This window comes from Sorex fumeus, unplaced genomic scaffold (genome assembly GCF_029834395.1).
Source record: "Sorex fumeus unplaced genomic scaffold, SorFum_2.1 ptg000026l, whole genome shotgun sequence".
NCBI lineage: Eukaryota > Metazoa > Chordata > Mammalia > Eulipotyphla > Soricidae > Sorex > Sorex fumeus.
The window spans coordinates 13709425-13727284 of NW_026606083.1; the positions used below are offsets into that span (position 1 = coordinate 13709425).

At 49.7% G+C, this 17860-nt stretch overlaps 1 protein-coding gene across 1 annotated transcript in view; it reads right to left on the reverse strand.

Moving 5' to 3' along the window:
- Positions 1-17860, reverse strand: part of RSU1 (Ras suppressor protein 1) — a 133342-nt gene that overhangs the window by 87506 nt on the left and 27976 nt on the right. The window contains exons 6-7 of the mRNA XM_056114599.1: positions 15433-15515; positions 15015-15129 (exon numbers count right to left, since the gene is read on the reverse strand). Of these exons, the coding sequence (XP_055970574.1) occupies positions 15015-15129; positions 15433-15515 (198 nt within the window). The remainder of the gene's footprint in view (positions 1-15014; positions 15130-15432; positions 15516-17860) is intronic.

A 17860-nucleotide genomic window follows, 5' to 3' on the forward strand; every position in this document is an offset into this window, starting at 1 on the left:
GGGCGCCAAGTGAGTGGTAGGACAGCAGGGGCTGGGCAGAAAGTCCACAGGGGACGGGGATGCCGACCTAGGGTCACACCATCTGTCGGAAACCCATGCACACCCGCACTTCCAGCTTTTCCTTCTTTTATTATTGCTGGTCTCACCCTTGTACCCCCAGTCCCCAGGCAGAAGCCCCCCCGCCCCTGCTCCCTGCCTGGGAGATGTGGTGACGTCCTGAGCACAGAGACCACGCAGAGATATGTGTTCTCGACGAAGCCTTCACAGGGAGTGACATCCATGTCACACTGGGAAGCCCCAGCACTGAGGTGTTGGTCCTGGGACCGAACACCCGCCCCCCCCGCCCTCCGCAGCCGGTCCTGACACCCCAGCTCTAGAATTCAAGGGTGCTTGTGTTCCTGAGCATTGCAGAAGTCAGCCTCGCAGGACCAGGAACCCTGAGCATCTGTATCCTGTTCAAGAGACAACTGTGCATTGCTCAGGACTGGGAAGGCATCAGATGACAGGAACCGGGTGAATGAACACATCCCCAATCACAGTGGCAAACACTGGCTGAGAGTGCAGTGTGTGACTGATACCACGTCTGCCTTCAGTTTCAGCATCCTCATCTGTGAAATGGGCACAATGACAACTCCCCCTTCTTACTGACACTCGACTCAGGACTAAACATCTTTCCTAAGAGAGAGGAATGCTCTCAGTGTTGATCCACTTATATGCAAATGTCATGATTTCATCTGTTCTAACAGCTGCAAACCGTAACTACCCAAAAGGAAAGAGAGAGAGTGAGAGGGAATGTGCCTGCCACAGAGGCAGGGGGTGGGAAGGGATAGGGGTGGCGGGAGGGATGCTGGGAACATTGGTGGTTGAGAACGGGCAATGGTGTAGGGATGGGTACTCGATCATTGTATGACTAAAATGTAATCCTAAAAGTTTGTAAGTCTGTAACTGTATCTCACGGTGACTCATTAAAACAAAATTTTTTCAAAAAGTGGGGTGCAGTCAGAAATGGTAGCGGTGAGTAGCACCAATAGCCAGGTGGCTTCATCTTCACTCCTTTCTAGGAACTGACGGCTAAAGTACTGAAATATTAAGTTATTGAGAAAATTCTTATAAGCATGGCGGCTGGAGAGACAGTACAACAAATAAGGTGCATGTGCAACCTGGGTTTGATCCATGGCACCACCTATGGTCCCCCGAGCACCAGCAAGAGTGAGCCCTGCTCCGCTTCCCCATTTGGCAAAAAATATCTTATTAGGGCTGGAGCCATAACACAGCAGTAGGGCGTTTGCCTTGCAAGCGGCCGACCTGGCCGACCCGAGTTCAATTCCTCCGCCCCTCTCAGAGAGCCCGGCAAGCTACGAAGAGTATCTCGCCCACACGGCAAAGCCTGGCAAGCTCCCCGTGATGTATTCAATATGCCAAACAGTAACAACAAGTCTCACAATGGAGATGTTACTGGGCCCGCTCGAGCAAATCGTTGAACAACAGGAGGATAGTGCATAGTGCTAGCAGAGAAAATTCAATGCTCTTCAAAGTGGTGTTGAAACATTATCTTTCGAGGGGCCCACCTGTGAGATAGGTTCAGAAAACTGGGAAGCACCAACACAGACCTGAAGATTTCTATTGGAGGAAGCGCAGCAAAGGGTCTGTCCAGGTGGTGGCTGGTGAGACTTATGCTAATGACCAATCTGTCATGGATACAAGCAGAATGACTCTATCGCAACCCTCAGAAGTCACACCCTGCTACCATGTCACCGGTACCTCTATAAGACAAATCAAACAACAGTGCTCAGACACTCCACAGACAATGTGGTCTGGGAGCCAAGGGCAGCCCCCCGTCCATGCTACTGGTGCCTTGCCATGATCAAGGGCGGCTTGAGTCACTGACCATTCCAGCCCGGACATCGGCAGACTGACAGGTCGTGAGTGAATCAGGCTCTTGTCAGGACCGGAAGCAAAAAATGCTTGCTTCATGCCACCCTGTGGACGCCCTTTTATGCTCAGAGTCTACTGAGAGTCTGGCAGGAGAAAAACCTGATGGTTCTATTTCTTTGGGGCTAGTGAAGAAATTCCCAGAGCACCAGTTACAAAAAAAAAAAAAAAAAAGGAGCCAGAGTTCTGGAATATCAACTAATCAACTAGAAGCAAGAATCAAATGAACAAGCTCGAGCACCCACTCCCCATGCTGGGAACGCCTCCTGTGTGGGGAGACACTGAGCCAAGCCCTTCCCAGCCCGCCAGCTCAGCCGGACAGCAATTGCTTCCACTTGGGCCAGGCAGCCAAAATGAGCAAACAATGAACCTTTAACTCCAACCATTGATCTTGCTAATTGTATCTGCCACTGTATTCGCTTCTTGCATTCGCAGTCAGCCCTCCTTCCCCGACACTATTCCCAGCGTTAAACGATCAGAACCCAAAGTGACAGGTTTAGTGCTTCCCCGGCCACTTATATAGCTAGCTGCCAGCCAGCCGTTTGCAAGAACTATGATTTATTTGTCTCACACTGGAGCATGGAAACTTTGAAATGCGGTGGGGTATGCAGGGGTGGGGCGGAGGGGGAACCAACCGCTCTTCAAAGTTTATACACGACCATCTACCGCTATATTCTGTGAACTCGATTTGAAAGAGATGGAATGAGTGCTGGATTTATTTTCTCTATCAGGAGCTTTGCCCTCTGGCACAACCTATCTGGGCATCCTGGTCCCAGGCATCTTCTGTCATGTGCCTGGGACACAGCAGGCATCCAGGAGTGATGCTGAGGCAGACCCATGGGTGCCAACGGAACACAGAATGAGTGAAAGATGATGTAACTGGGGTGAAACTTCTCCACTGAAGGGAAAACAGATGGATTTTGGGGCATCTCAAAATTCTCCAAACACACGTTCAACTTTTTTTTTTTCCTTTTGGGTCACACCCAGCAGTGCACTCCTGACTCTGCACTTAGGAATTACTCCTAAAGGGGCTCAGGGGACCATATGGGATGTTGGGAATCGAACCCAGGTGGACCGCATGCAAGGTAAACGCCCTACTCGCTGTGCTACTGCTACCAGCCCCCTCATTCAACTTCGTAAGAGGACGTCCACATCATGTGTAGAGAGGGGAGAGCAACTCCAAAGCTTTCCCTGCTTTCATACAGGGGTCGGTGACTCTTTCGAAGATTAGCAGGTTTAAGGAAACTTGGCCTATTGTTGAGAAATAAAAGGGACCAGAGTGTCAAGAGTAGGTGGAACAATGAATCGATGTTTAGGAACATTCGACGTGAGGAAATTCAATGTTACACCCAGAATTCCGAATAAGGAGCTGAAGGAGAGAGCTGGTGTGAAGGGACAAAGAGTGACCAACTCAAGAGAAAACGCAGGCAGATGGCCTAACCCAGCCTCTCAGACTGTGACTAGAACTGGAAGTAGGATTTCTGCAGCAGGATCTGGTGAAAGCAAGAATGTTGGGGCAGGCCCTGACTAGGGACGCCCAGCAACTATGTATGAGGAGAAAAACTGGACAGTTCAAGGAGTCAGATGGGCGTGATAGAGGGATGGCCATGACAGCACAGTGGAAAAAAGAGCTGCCCATGAGTCAAGGAGAACATTCTAGAACAGATCCTTCTGTTACAGCCCTCAGAAAGAGGCAGGCTGACTGACACCAGGGTCGGGAACTCCTGCCTTCTACAACTCTGAGAAATGCATTTCTGCTTTGAGGGCACTTGTGTACCGGCAGCCCTAGGACATTTATAATAGAGTTGTTCTAAGCTCAAGCAATAGACCAAGAGAGCATTTTAAAAGTGCTCAAGTACAGAGATAAATCTGGGGGTTATAAATGTCGTAAAATCCTGAGAGTTAAAGAGGAAAATGATCTTCAACAAGTGCAAGGAATACAATGATGAGGACCCCTCCCCCATTCCCTGTATGTTCACAGGGAAGGGACCCCCTTGCCAGTGAGTGCAAAGTTGGGGCCATCAGCCTACACTTGGACGGCGCCAAAACTAAATCCTGACTTCTGTGTCGGACCACGAGGAGGGAACCAGACAGAATGGGCAGGTGTGGCTGCTGCCATTCAGGTGGGACCAGCCCGTGGTTCCTGAGAGCCAAACAAATGCCCAGGACTCTGGGCAGAGCCCACTGCCCTTCCGGCACCATTTCCAGAAAGTTCCTCGAGAAGTGGCAGATGAGGCAAGAGCTGCTTCTGAGTGGATGGAGGAGCGATTCGAGATGGAGTCTAGGGGCCAGCGCAGCGGGTGGGAAGGAACAGACTAGGAACAGAATCAGGACACGAATGAGCCCTGTCTTTGGGAAGTTTGACAAAGGAAACAAAACTTTCCCTTGCAAAATTTTATACATAGCCTAATCCCCCCCACAAATGAAAATGAAGCAAAACATTTTAGAAAAAAGCTGTGGCCAAAAAGAACTATACTATTCTATTTTGTTATGAAAGGGAATTCTTTTTCTTTTTTCCTTTGGCTTTTTGGGTCACACCCAGAGATGCTCAGGGATTACTCCTGACTCTGCAAGCAGGAATTACTCCTGGCAGTGCTCAGGGGACCATATGGGATGCTGGGAATCGAACCCGGGTCGACTGCATGCAAGGCAAATGCCCTCCTCACTGAACAGTAATACAAATTACTATCACTCCTGCCCTGAAAGTTGGCCTTCAGATGGCCACAAGTCCCAATGTCACTGGAAGGAGAAGCCCAGACATGGCATGTGGCTGAGCATGAGAGCGTTCTCTCTCCTCTTTCTTACTGAAACATCAAGTGACAAACAGGTGAAAATGTTCTTGAAGCATGTGCTACATCAGCCCACTTCACCTGACCCTGCAGAACATTCTAGAACCTGTATTTTCTAAGGATGGTAGAAAACTGATCCACAAAGAAACTGAGTCTCAAGTCGTAGCTTATGGCATGGTGATATAATCAAATGGGCAATTGTAACAGAAAGTTTACAGAGATCCTCGACTCTCTTAAAACTCCCCTAAATAACACTTGAAAGGAGAAGTCACAATGAGCACTTAAAAATATTTCTGACTAAATCATATAGTGAATAAACAAAAGATGTCAATTTTGGCCTTAACAATGCTTATAGAGAGATTTATTTCTCCAAACTTTGTATGGGGGTGGGGGGGAGCTAAGCCATCCCTAAAGAAATACAAAAATTGGGACAAAGAAAAAAATTTTATTTTTAAAAATCAGGGCAAGTTGTTCTGAAACTGAACAGAAAAAAAAAAGAAACAAAGAAAGAAAGAATATGATTAAAAAATGGAGTAAAAGGGAAATCAACAAAATAATACTGGATTTCTGACAAAAGCAGTAAAATTTATAGTATGCATGGGCTGGAGCAATAGCACAGCAGGTAGGGCACTTGCCTTGTACGCAGTCGACCTGGGTTCAATTCCCAGCACCCCTTGTGGTCCCCTGAGCACCGGCAGGAGTAATTCCTGGGTGCAGAGTCAGGAGTAACCCCTATGCATCGCCAGGTGTGACCCAGAAAGAAAAAAAAATTATAGTCTGCATAGGGAAGGGATATGGTTTAGTGGAAGCACATTTGTCTTGTAAGGCCCACTGATTAGATCCCTAGCATGAAAGGAAAGAGGAGGAGAGGAAAGAGAGAGAAAGAGAGAAGGAACGAAAGAAGAGAAACTAAGGGTAAAGAAACACAAGTTACTAGTACCACAAATGAAAAATAGAGACATCATTACAAATGCTAAATGCCAACTTGAAAGAAATGCACAAAATTCTCTGAGGTATGCAAATTGCCAATGAACAGGAGAAAAATAGAAATTCTGAAAGGCTTATATTGATGAAAAAACTAAATCCATAATTCAAAAATTTTCCACAAAAAGACTTAAGACCCAGATGGCTAAAGAACTCTTTTGAACATTTAAAGAATATCATCAGTTTTACACATCTTAGGGGACTGGAATATTCTTGATACAAAACCACACAAGAAGATGAAGATGTTAAAAACCAGGCTAAAATAATTCATGAGCTGAACAAAGTTGAAAACTATTAAATAGCAGAAAATCAAATCCATAAACAAACAGAATGTTAAAACACATCTTCTCAGTAGATGCAGAAAAACATTTTAACAAAACCCACACATGTTCATGTTAATTACTCTACAAATAAATAGAAGAAAACCCCGAAATCTAACAAGAGTTATTGATAAAACAATCATAGGGGAAACACTTAATGGGGAAAGATAGGATATGATTTTCCCCCCAAATCAGGAATAGGATAAAAATATCTGCGCTCACAAACTACATTTGATACTCAACTTAAAGTTGTAGCAAAGGCAACTGAGCAAGAAAACAAAACAGAAGGTACCCATATTGGAAATCAAGAATAAAACTAGGGGCCGGAGCGATAGTACAGCGGGTAGGGTATTCACCTTGCATGCGGCCGACCTGGGTTCATTCCCCGGCATCTCCTATGGTCCCCGAGCACCACCGGGAGTAATTCCTGAATGCACAGCCAGGAGTAACCCCATGTGCATTGCCAGATGTGACTCAAAAAAGAAGAAAAAAAAAGTAAAAGAAGAAAAAAAAGAAAAAAATAGTAAAACTAACCTTACAGATGACAAGATCTTGTCAGAAAAAATTCTGAGGAATTTACTGAAAAGTAATTAGAACAAAAAATGATTTTGGCAGAGCTGCAAGACCAATACAAAAACCAACTGTATTTCTTATCCTAGGAATGAACAACCTGAAATTTAAAAATGAAACTAAAAAGTACTGTTCTGTGTACATCAAAAATAGCAAAACACTTAGCAATAAATCTGGCATAAGAAGGACAAATTTATACTCTGGAATCAACAAAAAAATTACTGAAAGAAATTTCGTCAGGTTTAAGTGAATGGAAAGACATCTTCCGTGTATGGATATGTGACTTATTATCATTAAGATACCAGTACTTCCTCAAATCTATAGATCCATTATAATCTCTATCTGAATACCAGTAGGCTTAGTTGTAGAAATTTACAATGTGATACTAAAATTTACATGGAAACTCAGGAACTTAAAATAGCCAAAACAATCCCCAAAAAAGAATAACAAAATTGGAACCAACAGTGTCCTAATTTCAAAATTTACTACAAAGTAACAGAACTAAAGATAGTATGGTACTTATATAAGGACAGATATATAAATAAATGGAAGAAACTAAAGGACCCAGAAATAAAATCACTTTTCTATGGTACAGATGTTAAGTGGCGCCAAGACCACATGACGGTGAAAGAGTCTTTTCAACAAACATTGCTGGAACAATGTAGGTGAGACAGTCACAGGTAGGAGACAGAGAACAGTATTCTCTCCACCAGAGGTTCCCGCACTTTACAGAAACATGACTCAGCAACCCCCCCCCCCCCCCAATAAATCTGTCTTAAATGAATAAACAGACAGCAACCCCGACTGTACCTGGGGCATCATCACATCCTGAATGATACCAGCACCTACGAGGGAAATACTTCCCTAGGCTTATAGCTAGTTCCTACTTAATGATAAACACTACTTTTTCCCTAAAACCAAGAGAAAGAAACATCATCCCTCTCATCACTTCTTTCCATTTCCCATATTTAGTAGTGATCCTAGCATAACAAGACAACAACAACAACAACACACACACACACACACATAACTGAAACAAAATACAGAAATATAGCTGTCATTCTAAAAAGACATGGCTGAATAAACAGGAAATCACAAAGAATATGGATCCTGGCAAAAACCAAAGAAATTATGAGGGCCAGGGATACTGCCCAATGGATGGTACACATAATTTGCATGTGCAAGGTACTGGGTTTGATCCCTGATACTGCAGGGCCCACACAAGCATCATATGTACAACCCTGATGAACAATTAAAATTAAAAATTTTAAAAAACATCAGAACTAAGGTCAATTTCCCCAAAATGATTGCATTTCTATATATTATCAATAGTTGAAAATGATATATTAAAATACTTCCCAGTAACATTTAAAACATGAATACTTAAGGATATATTTAACAAAATATAAGTGAATACCACAACATTACAAGAAAAATATATTTAAACCTTACAAATGGGAGAAATGTATTATCTTCGGAGAATAGAGGGCTCTATTTTAAGATGCCAATTCTCTCTAAACTGATGTTATTTCAAGTTCCAATTAAGAATCCCAGTAGGATTATTCTAAAACTTACGTGCATGATCAAAGAATACAAAATAGCCCAAATTTTTTTTTGAAAAAGAAGACTGTGGTTTACAGAATACTCACAAAGCTAGTCAACAAGATTAGGTGGCAGGCTGGGGCCGGAGCCATGGGACAGTGGGTGAGGCTCTTGCCATGTATGTGGCTGACCCGGCATCCCAAAGGCTCTCCCGAATCCCACCAGGAGTGACCCCCAAGAGGCAGGAGTAAGTCCTGAGCACCTCTAGGTATGACCCCAAAACCAAAACAAAAAAAGATAAGGCAGCACTGCTATGAAGATAGATGGAGAGAATTAGAGAGAGAGAAGAGAGAAAGAGAGGAGAGAAGAGAGGAGGAAGGAAGAAAAGAGAGAGAGAGAGCACAGAAATACACTTTCACTGATTTGTCTTCGATTAAGATTGAAGAAATTGAACAGACACAGTCCCCCCTACACACAATGCCATTGGGGGAGTGGTTGGGGGGAGGAGATTGGGACAGACACAAAGAGACACAGAGACACGGAGACAGATCCAGGCAGAGACACCCAGACAGACATACCCAGTCAGAGACAGCGGCTGTCCAGTGCTCGAGTAAGAAAGAGGGTTGAAAAACGAACGTTTCCCATGAAAAGTTGCAGTCGTTCCTTTACTTATGAGCCTGGTGGTGTTTTGGTGACCATCAATTCACTGTCGGGACCAAACTCCCGCTGGCACTGACTGGCTGATGGCAAAGATGCTCTGGTTCTAGGTCCCGCTTAGAGATGCTGCTTCCCAGAACCTGCTGATGGGGTTAGGTGGATGCTGCCGGGAGGAGATGGGGAACCCTGATCTCAGCTGACAAAGGGAACCACCCTGGGAAGGTCTAAAGCAGTAGCAAGGAGAGGCGGAACCCTCCTGGGAGGGCCGGCCCCATGGTCAGGGCACACCAGTAAAATTCTGGTGCTGCCACCCTCTGTCACCCCCAGTGCTAGCCCTGGACGCCACAACTAAACTCACATTAGGGCCTGCCGCATCATCTGGGAGCTGGCCCCGCAGAACACGGCTTATTTTTTGACATAAGAACAGAAAACAGAGGAGAGCTGCACGCACGAGGTTACAGGCACCGCAGAGGCGATGGAAGGGTTCCAGGGATGGGACCCGTTATTTACAGATCTGCCTCTGGAATGATAAATTAAATCTGGGCCCTCCGCACAGGTGCATCTCTCCTGGGACAGGAATACATTGAGTGTCCTATTAAATCAAAGGACGGCCCAGCATCCCTGAGGGCACGCTGTCCCGGGTGGTGCTAAGACAGGCGGAGGCCCATGCGCTGTCCCTCCAGGCCTCACGCAGGACCTGCTGAAATTTATAACATGGCACGGAAGCATTTCATGGGCCGGCGTCCCTTCCCGCCCCCCAGCAACTCTTCCTGGCAGTAACTCACCAGGCAGAGATATAGTTCACCTCGCTGGTAAAAAATTCTCACTTAAAGCCATTGACAGGACTACAGAGTTGCCGGAATAAAAAGAAAGAGATAAAATGTCACTTGTTCTTTCTATTTCTCTTTCTTTAAATACCACACAGGAGACCAGAGCGGGGAAGGGGGTCACACGTGATTACAACTAAAACCTCAGGAATCAAGGAACGTGATTCTTTCTTTTAGGGAAAGTCTGACCAAAGAGAGACATCACATCACCAGGATTGAAAAGTGAAAGACCTGGGGCTAGAGCAATAGCATAGTGGGTAGGGCATTTGCCTTGCACACGGCTGACCTGGGTTCAATTCTCAGCAACCCCTATGGTCCCTGGAGCACCACCAGGAGTGATTCCTCAGTGCAGAGCCAGGAGTAACCCCTGAGCATCACTGGGTATGACCGAAAGAGAAAAAAAAAAGTAAAAGCCCCCTCCTAGAATAATTGAGTTCAAAGCAGCTGGGTCAAGACTTACTACTCCTGCCCAGTATTTTTTTTTTAAACTTTTTGGGTCACACCTGGTGATGCACAGGCGATGCACAGCAGTGGCCCCATCCACAGCCACCCTGGCGTCCGTGCCACAGGGTGACCTGAGTTCTGGGGACAGTCAACCTCTCAGAGTCTTCAAAACAGGGAGAAAGCCTGGACCATGGGGGCCCTGGGAATGAGGCAATCTGGAGGGCGTAGCTCTGCCTTGACGTGCTCTGGCTCTCTGCCCTCAGTCCTGCTTTAGGGTTCCTTGCTCACCCCCAGGTCTTCACAGCCAATCTCCCTGCAGGCAACTGGCGTCCGTGGCCCAGAGTTGGATTCAGTCCAGGCTGCCGAGGCAGAGAGAGTCACACTTAGGTGAGTGACAGCCAGAGAGTTGGCCGCGGGGCGGCGGAGCTGGGAGAGACACGTCAGAGTCTGTAACATGGGGACCCAGTGGGAAAGGAGCGGGTGGCACCCAACATGAAACATCAGCGAGGGCACAGGAAGAGCCCTGGCACATGGGCTCAGAAAGACGCGCCTGACATTTTCCACAAGCGAGTCAGAAACACTTTCGTCAGCATTTTGAGCCTGTCCGGGCCGGCCCACCAGAAGGCTTCGGGCTCAATCCTGGTAATCCTGCAGCGGTCCCGCGAACCAAAGGAGACGTCTGCCATGTCCCACATTTGCAGAGTAAAAACTTTCTACAGTGGGAAGACAGTTCCAAGGACTGGGAACTGCGCCGGTCACGGCCCTGGCCTCCTGGGGGTCGTCCCAGTGGCCCCCAGCAGAGCTTCACTGTCTGGGCAGGTGACCAGATGCCCAGGAAACAAGCCCCTCCCCACCCTGAGCCTGAGAAATCTCCTATTGTGATGCGAGGGAGCAGAGTGTCTGTGATGTGAACAAAGCACTTCAGAAAGGGCCTATAGTGCAGCCCACCCCTCACGGGCCATCCCTGACCTCTGGGGTGGGGGAAGAGTTTCCAGGTGCAGGATTACCCCAAGACTCAAGAAGGATGTGGGGCCGGAAGCTCTGCTCTCCCCAGAGTCCCCCCTGGCCCACTGGCTGTCCCTTTCCTCACTTACGGGTGATCTGACAAGCAGCAGGTTTTTGCTCGTTTCTTGGGAGTTCCTACCCTGGCAAGTCCTGTGAGCCTGAGGAAGGGCTCATGTTAAAAGTGAAAACATATTGCCAGCCAGTGGGTCCAGGGTAGCGGGAACCACCTGAGCTCGTAGCCAGTGTGGGGAGCGGAGGCAGCCATGGGAGGCTGAGCTGCTAACCTGTGGGACTTGTCTCTGAACCCGGGTAGGAAGTGCAGATCTGAGAAGAATCACACACACACACACACACACACACACACACACACACACGTGCACACATGTACATACAAACACGCATCCATAAAACACATGCACACCCATGCACGCACATACGCAAGTACACACACATGCACACACAAAGCACGCATATACTCATGCACACATGCTCATGCACACATGCTCATGCATGAACACACATGCACACATACATGCACATACACACACACGCACACACACACACAGCCCTGCACTGGAACTGGAGCAAGGAATCCTTTCGCTATCCATCCATCTCCCCTCCACGGTCTAGAACATCACCAGGGGCCTTCTGTCCAGTGCCCCACTCCTGGCCCTGAAGCAGGGGCTTGATACAAAGTTACAGAGGGAATTTGCACTTGACTAGGGCAAGCCTGAGAGTAAGAGCTTGACAACGTGGGTGTGACTGCGTGAATGGGGAATGACAGAAGCCACCAATGCACTCGGGAGATCCTGCAGCTACAGGAATTCACACACTACCAAACGCTTTCCTGTTCAGAAACCCAATATGCCTGCAAAGAAACTTACCCAGCAACGCCCCAGCGGAAGCAGTGTCACAGAGCCACACAACAGGGCACCACACCTGGCTGTGTTGGGCTGTGCCCCAGCAGAATTCCTGTATCTGACAGACCAGGAACTCACCCGGCGCCCCTCGCTTGCCTCACACACTCACTAAACAGCCAGGTGTCGAGCTAATAAGCTTTGACTTTGCCTTTAGAGGAAATTTCACAGGATCCTCATAAGCTTTTACCTTGCTTATTCAGATGCGCCAAAACTACAGATGCAGGGACGAGACCTTTATCCACACTTGGACATACAGCCAGCCGGCCCTGCACGGCCAGACAGAAGAAGCATCACGCTGCGCTCGTGGCCTGGTCCCCCACTACCCCACTCTCCACCCTCCCACTCCCGACTGCTACAGACGGTCACAGGCAGAGAAGAGACAGGCCCATGGCGGGGCATTTCCTGGGGCCCTGCCCGCCTGCATTTGGCTAAGTGCCATTCCCGTTCCATGGCCCGGACTGGTCCCTGTGTTCTCTGCATTGAGGATAAAAAAAAAAAACCAACCCTCTTCCTGCCCCAGAGATGGGCCAAGTGGTGAGGACAGGCCATGAGGTTTCAAGTCTGGGCTCTGTGGCCCACTCACCATGTCCCTCTGGGCACCTGGCAACCCTCACCGTGACTCGGTTTCCCTGTCCTGGGACACCGGGCTGTGATGCATCGTGGCCAGCATGCTAAGAGCTGATGTGAAATCATTATCCAGTATGGTGGGCTGGAAATAAAGATCACAGCCTAAAAAGTATAGAACCTGCCTACCTTTTCCTGGGCTTAGCATTGCGAGGGGAACTCCCAGAGGTTTATGGCTGCTTTGGGCTGAGTGGTGGATTGCAACGTGGACAAAACCGCCCTGAGATTGCAAGTGTTCCAGCCCATTCATACAAGTCCCTTTAAAGACATTTTCCTCTCTGCTTCCCAATGAAAAGGAATTTGTTGGTGGCAAAAAGGAACAGATGCCCAGCAGGGATGGCTGCGTGCTGCACTTAAGCTGGATCAAGGACAAGAATAAGGTTTAAAACTCTGTGAACACTGACAGGCGTGGAGGTAGAGGTTATCGGCGACACTTGTGACAAATTACTAGCTGGCACCACCAAGTAAGCAAAGGCACAATGCACGTGCCTCGCTCGCTGTGTCCACAACAAATGAGAAGCACGGGATTCTCTTTCATTTTCACTGATCACACATCAAGCCCCTTGTGTGCAACACTGAGTTTGACGAATCCAGGCGAGTCGGAACGTCACATCAGGAGACTTGGCCCCCGGATTCTACACATGAGCCCTGGGATCGGAAACGCAACTATGTGAGACCGTTGTCATACAGGGTCTGGCCGAAAGCTCTTTGCCCTATGCTGGCGGTGGGATTGGTGGAGGAACACTGCATGCCTGAAACTCTTATAAACTTATAAACGACTTCATGGTGTCTAGAAAGAAAGAAAGAGAAAAAAATGGGGAGCGAAAAAGAAAATTGTTCTGTGATTTCATCACCTGATTTGGTGGATTCGATGCAGAGAAGATGCCGAGTTGTTTCCCTGCCCCAACAAAGGGGCTGACGGAGACGGGAAAGGGGAGTGGGGCAGACTGGGACACACATCACATGAAATCACATGAATGCTTTCCCGTCAGACACACACTCCAGCAGCGCTTGGGGGTACATGGGCCCATGCCTGATCTGCTTCCTCAGGGGCGAGCTTGCGACCCATCACAGTGGCTTTCACAGAAAGAGCAGCTCGAGGGTCATGGCCCCCCACCGGTGCCATTTCACGATCATTAGTAGTACAGACGCCCTCGGTGCTTGCCACAGCCCAGCGCAAGGGAGGGCCTGGGGCACAGCAGGGACTGGTCACAACTACGGCCCCAGCCCCCCTCCACTGTCCTAAGGCGCTTAGATTCTAACTGGTAAGAACCAGCCTCTTCAGAACCCCCACTCATTTGAGGGCCTCTGCATCTTCAAAAAACAACAGCATTTTGTAGCCAGCAAGAGAGCAAATAATCATAGTTTGGGCAACGGGTGGGGAACGGCAGACTGAAGAAATGGCAGGGTGCTGAGGGTGTGTGTAGAGACTGAAAGCCGACAGGTGCCCTGTGCAGAAGGATGGCATGGTCTGGGCCCAGAGCCACCAGGCCAGAGGGGCTTCCTTAGGGGGCCCACACAGAACGGCAGCGCTGCAATGGCCCCAGGATTTCAGGCTGGACACAGCTAACACTTCCCCTTGAAGATGAAGATAGGAGAAGAGCAGACCCATGACCAGAAAGGGAATTCCAGCTGATATAATAATTCCTGTACATACTAAGTCAAAGATTTTCAAGGATAAGCTAAAGTAAAAAAGTTTTAAAAATTAAGGGATTCTAAATGTTTTGAAGGAGGAGGAGGAAGAGGAGGAGGAGGAGGAGGAGGAGGAGGAGGAGGAGGAGGAGGAGGAGGAGGAGGAGGAGGAAGAGGAGAAATCATCAGCAAGTTAAAGGAGGTGTCACAGATATGAGTATCAGGGCTTATCTCAGACTCTCTCAGAACTGTCAAACCTCGGGCAAGGGTGTTAGAGACTGCTAGAGATTGGGGACCTGAGGTGGGGTGCTCCCCAAGAGGTCAGAGGGTGCCCCACAAGAAGATGGGTATGTTTCCCAAAAGGATGAGTGCTCCACAGAGTGCTTTCTGAGAGGACAAGGAGAGCTCCAAGGAATGCTTCCCAAGAGGATGAGGAGTGCTCCAATGGGTGCTCCCTGAAAGGAAGGGGTGCTCCCCAAGAAGATGAGGAGTGTTCCGAGGAGTACACCTGAGAGGATGAGATACTCCCTGAGAGGACAGGGGGTGTGCTCCTGAGAGGATGGGGTGCTCCCCGAGAGGGCAGGGGGTGCTGCGAGGGTGCTCCCCGAGAATGGGGGTGCTCCTCGAGATGAGGGGTGCTCCCTAAGGGGATGGGGTGCTCCCCGAGAGGAGAGGGGGTGCTCTGAAGGGTGCTCCCCGAGAGAAGGATCGACCCTGGGTGACGCAGCGTGAAGGGGGCCCCGAGGGGAGCGGGCGCTGCCACCTTACCGAGTTCCGGGGGCAGCACGGTCAGGCGGTTGCCCTGGAAGTGCAGCTCCTTGAGCTGCGTCAGCTCCCCGATTTCCTTAGGCAGCGAGATGAGGTCGTTATCCCTGACGCTGAGCTGAGGGCGAGAAAAGGGGGCACCATCAGGGGATTCCGCACGACGAGAAGCCCCAGGCTGACCCGCGCTCCGACCTCGGCAGAGGCTCGCAGCCCCCGGGCACCATCGCTCCTGACTGCCACGTCGGCAGCTGGGGAGGCGGGGGCTGGGGGGGGGGTGCAGTATGGAGGAGCACAGTAGTGGGAGGACAGCACTTGCGCCCGTGCGGCAAGCCCAGGCTGCGGCCTCGAGTGGCCTTGATTGGCCGCCGGCGCGGGCTCCAGGAGAGAATTGATTTTCCAAGAATTTAGATAAATTACTTACTATCTGCAACTTTGTGAGCTTCCCGATATCTGGCGGCAGGATTTCAAAGTCGTTGTCACTGAGATAGAGTGCGCGGAGGGTGGCTGCAAATTAAACAGCCGTAAGTAAAACGGGGGGGCCTGGAACCCGGCCACGCGCCCGCGGGTCGATGCCGGGAGTCAGCTTTGATGAATCACCTGGGCCTGGTGAAGCCCGTGACACCCCGGGTGGGGGTCTTGGGGGTGGGGTGGGGACCGTCACAAAAGCCAGCCCGGAGCAGGTCACTGATACTCACTGGCACGGCGCCAGGCTGAGGGGCTCAGGAGAGCGTCCACAGCCGCTAGGGCTCTTTACACGGGAAGCCCACAAAAGCTTGGAGTGCTGGCAGCCCTCCTGAAGGGGGCAGGGCAGGGTGGCTGCCCCTTCTGCAAACAAAGCGAGGATGTAGGTGGGTCTCTGTCCACCTCAACAGGCTGCTGGTGACCTCCCTCCTCCACCCCCCACCTCTTTCTTTACGGACCAAAAAAAAAAAAAATCCTGAAATGGTGATGAAAAACTGACAAGACCTGGGGCCCCCCCAGAGCTATAGTGCAGCAGGGGAGCATCTGCCCTGCACGCAGCCGACCCAGGTTCGATCCCTGGCTCCCCAGTTGGTCTCCTGCATCCCATCAGGAGTCAGGAGTGATCCCTGTGCACAGAGCCAGGAGTTAGGCCCCAAGGACTGCCAGGTGTGTGGCCCCCAAACAAACAAAAGATAATAATAATAATAATAGGGAAGGGGGAGTGATAAGATCAGAACTCAGGCAGACCCAGTATCTAGAAATGAGCGAGTATTGAAGGGGGAAATCCTCCACCAACAAAGGGGGGCTGATGAGCTGTCAGTCTGCAGGTATCTAATTACCTGCTTAGGGTTTAGTGCGTGACACAATGTTATGGTCAAGGCATCTGGATAAAACCATTTCCTTTTTGTTTGTTTATTTTGGTTTGGGGCCACACCTGGAGCGTACAGGGGTTACTCTCAGTGGGGATGGAACCCAGATCAGTCACATGCAAGGTAACTGCCCTACCTGCTATACCATCGTCACAGCCCCTCTGCAAAACTATTGGTTCCGGGGCCTTGAAGACCAATTCAGAGTTGGTTTCGCGGGCCTGGGCAGCCTGGGAGAGCGAACGGCCAGCAGGTGCTGGCTGACATCCTGGAGACAAGCTCAGCAAACCCAGAATCAGGGGCGAAGCCGAGGACCCTGGTCTGAGAAGCAGCACTGGGCCTTGTGGAGCCACCACTGTGGCCTAAATCAGGAGCACTGAGCACGTTTCCTGAGCATGCACAGTGAGCACTGTGTGTGCATGAAAGCGAGCAGCATATTCGTCTGAGGTTGACGAATTCCCAATGTCTGCTCGCATACACATAGAACAGGAACAAGCTGCAATGGGTGACAGCACGTCTTTAGGGGATTACAAGCATGCTGGCTGGCTGGGGCAAGGGGGAAGGTGGGGAAGAATGTAATTCTCCTCCTGGTACCTCACTGGAGGTTTCTTTCCTTCTTTCTTTTCCTTTCTCTCTTTCTCTCTCTTTCTCTCTCTTTCTTTCTTTCTTTCTTTCTTTCTTTCTTTCTTTCTTTCTTTCCTTCCTTCCTTCCTTCTGTCTTTTCCTTTTTGGGTCACACCCGGTGATGCTCAGGGTTACTCCTGGCTCTGCACTCAGGAATTACCCCAGGCGGTGCTCAGGGGACCATATGGGATGCTGGAAATCGAACCTGGGTTGGCTGCATGCAAGGCCAACGTCCTGCCCGCTGTGCTATCGCCCCAGCCCTGGTTTCTGTTTCTTTTAGATATTTATTATTTTTTGGGCGGGGTGGGGACTGGGCGTTGCTTCTCAAGCTGTGCTTAAAAGACCAGTGGGGCCATTCCTGGGGCTATTCATTTAACTGACTGGTGGTTCAATAAATGCCAGGGTCCAAGGATGCGGTGCTACTCGGCCAGTGATGCTGGTGACCACCAGGGTCACTGCAAGCTTTGTGCAGGCAGGACAAGCTACTGGGACAGAGAGTGGCTCCGGGCACAGCCTTACATGCTCGTGACCCTGGGCTGGCTCCCTGGTCCCTGTTTATAGACTCTCTCATCTCGGGGGGGGGGTGAGAGTTGGGGGGTATAATGGGGAAAAGACTCCCTAGCAGTGCTCAGGACACCCCGTTCAGCCATTCCTGGTCAGCAACTGAATTCCATACACAGGTCTGAGGCCGGGCTGCTCGGTCCAGGGTGCAGGCAGGACAGGCCTACCCTAGCAGTGCTGGGGGGAGGGGGGGTGTCTCTGAGCTGCACCCAGCGATGCCTGTGCCAAGCCCAGGGCTGGCCATGTGCAGGGCCGGCACGTCATCCCCGTGGGCTCTCTCTGGCTCCCTGTTGGCAGATTTATATCTGAGGGGCAGGAGCATCTCCGGACAAATAG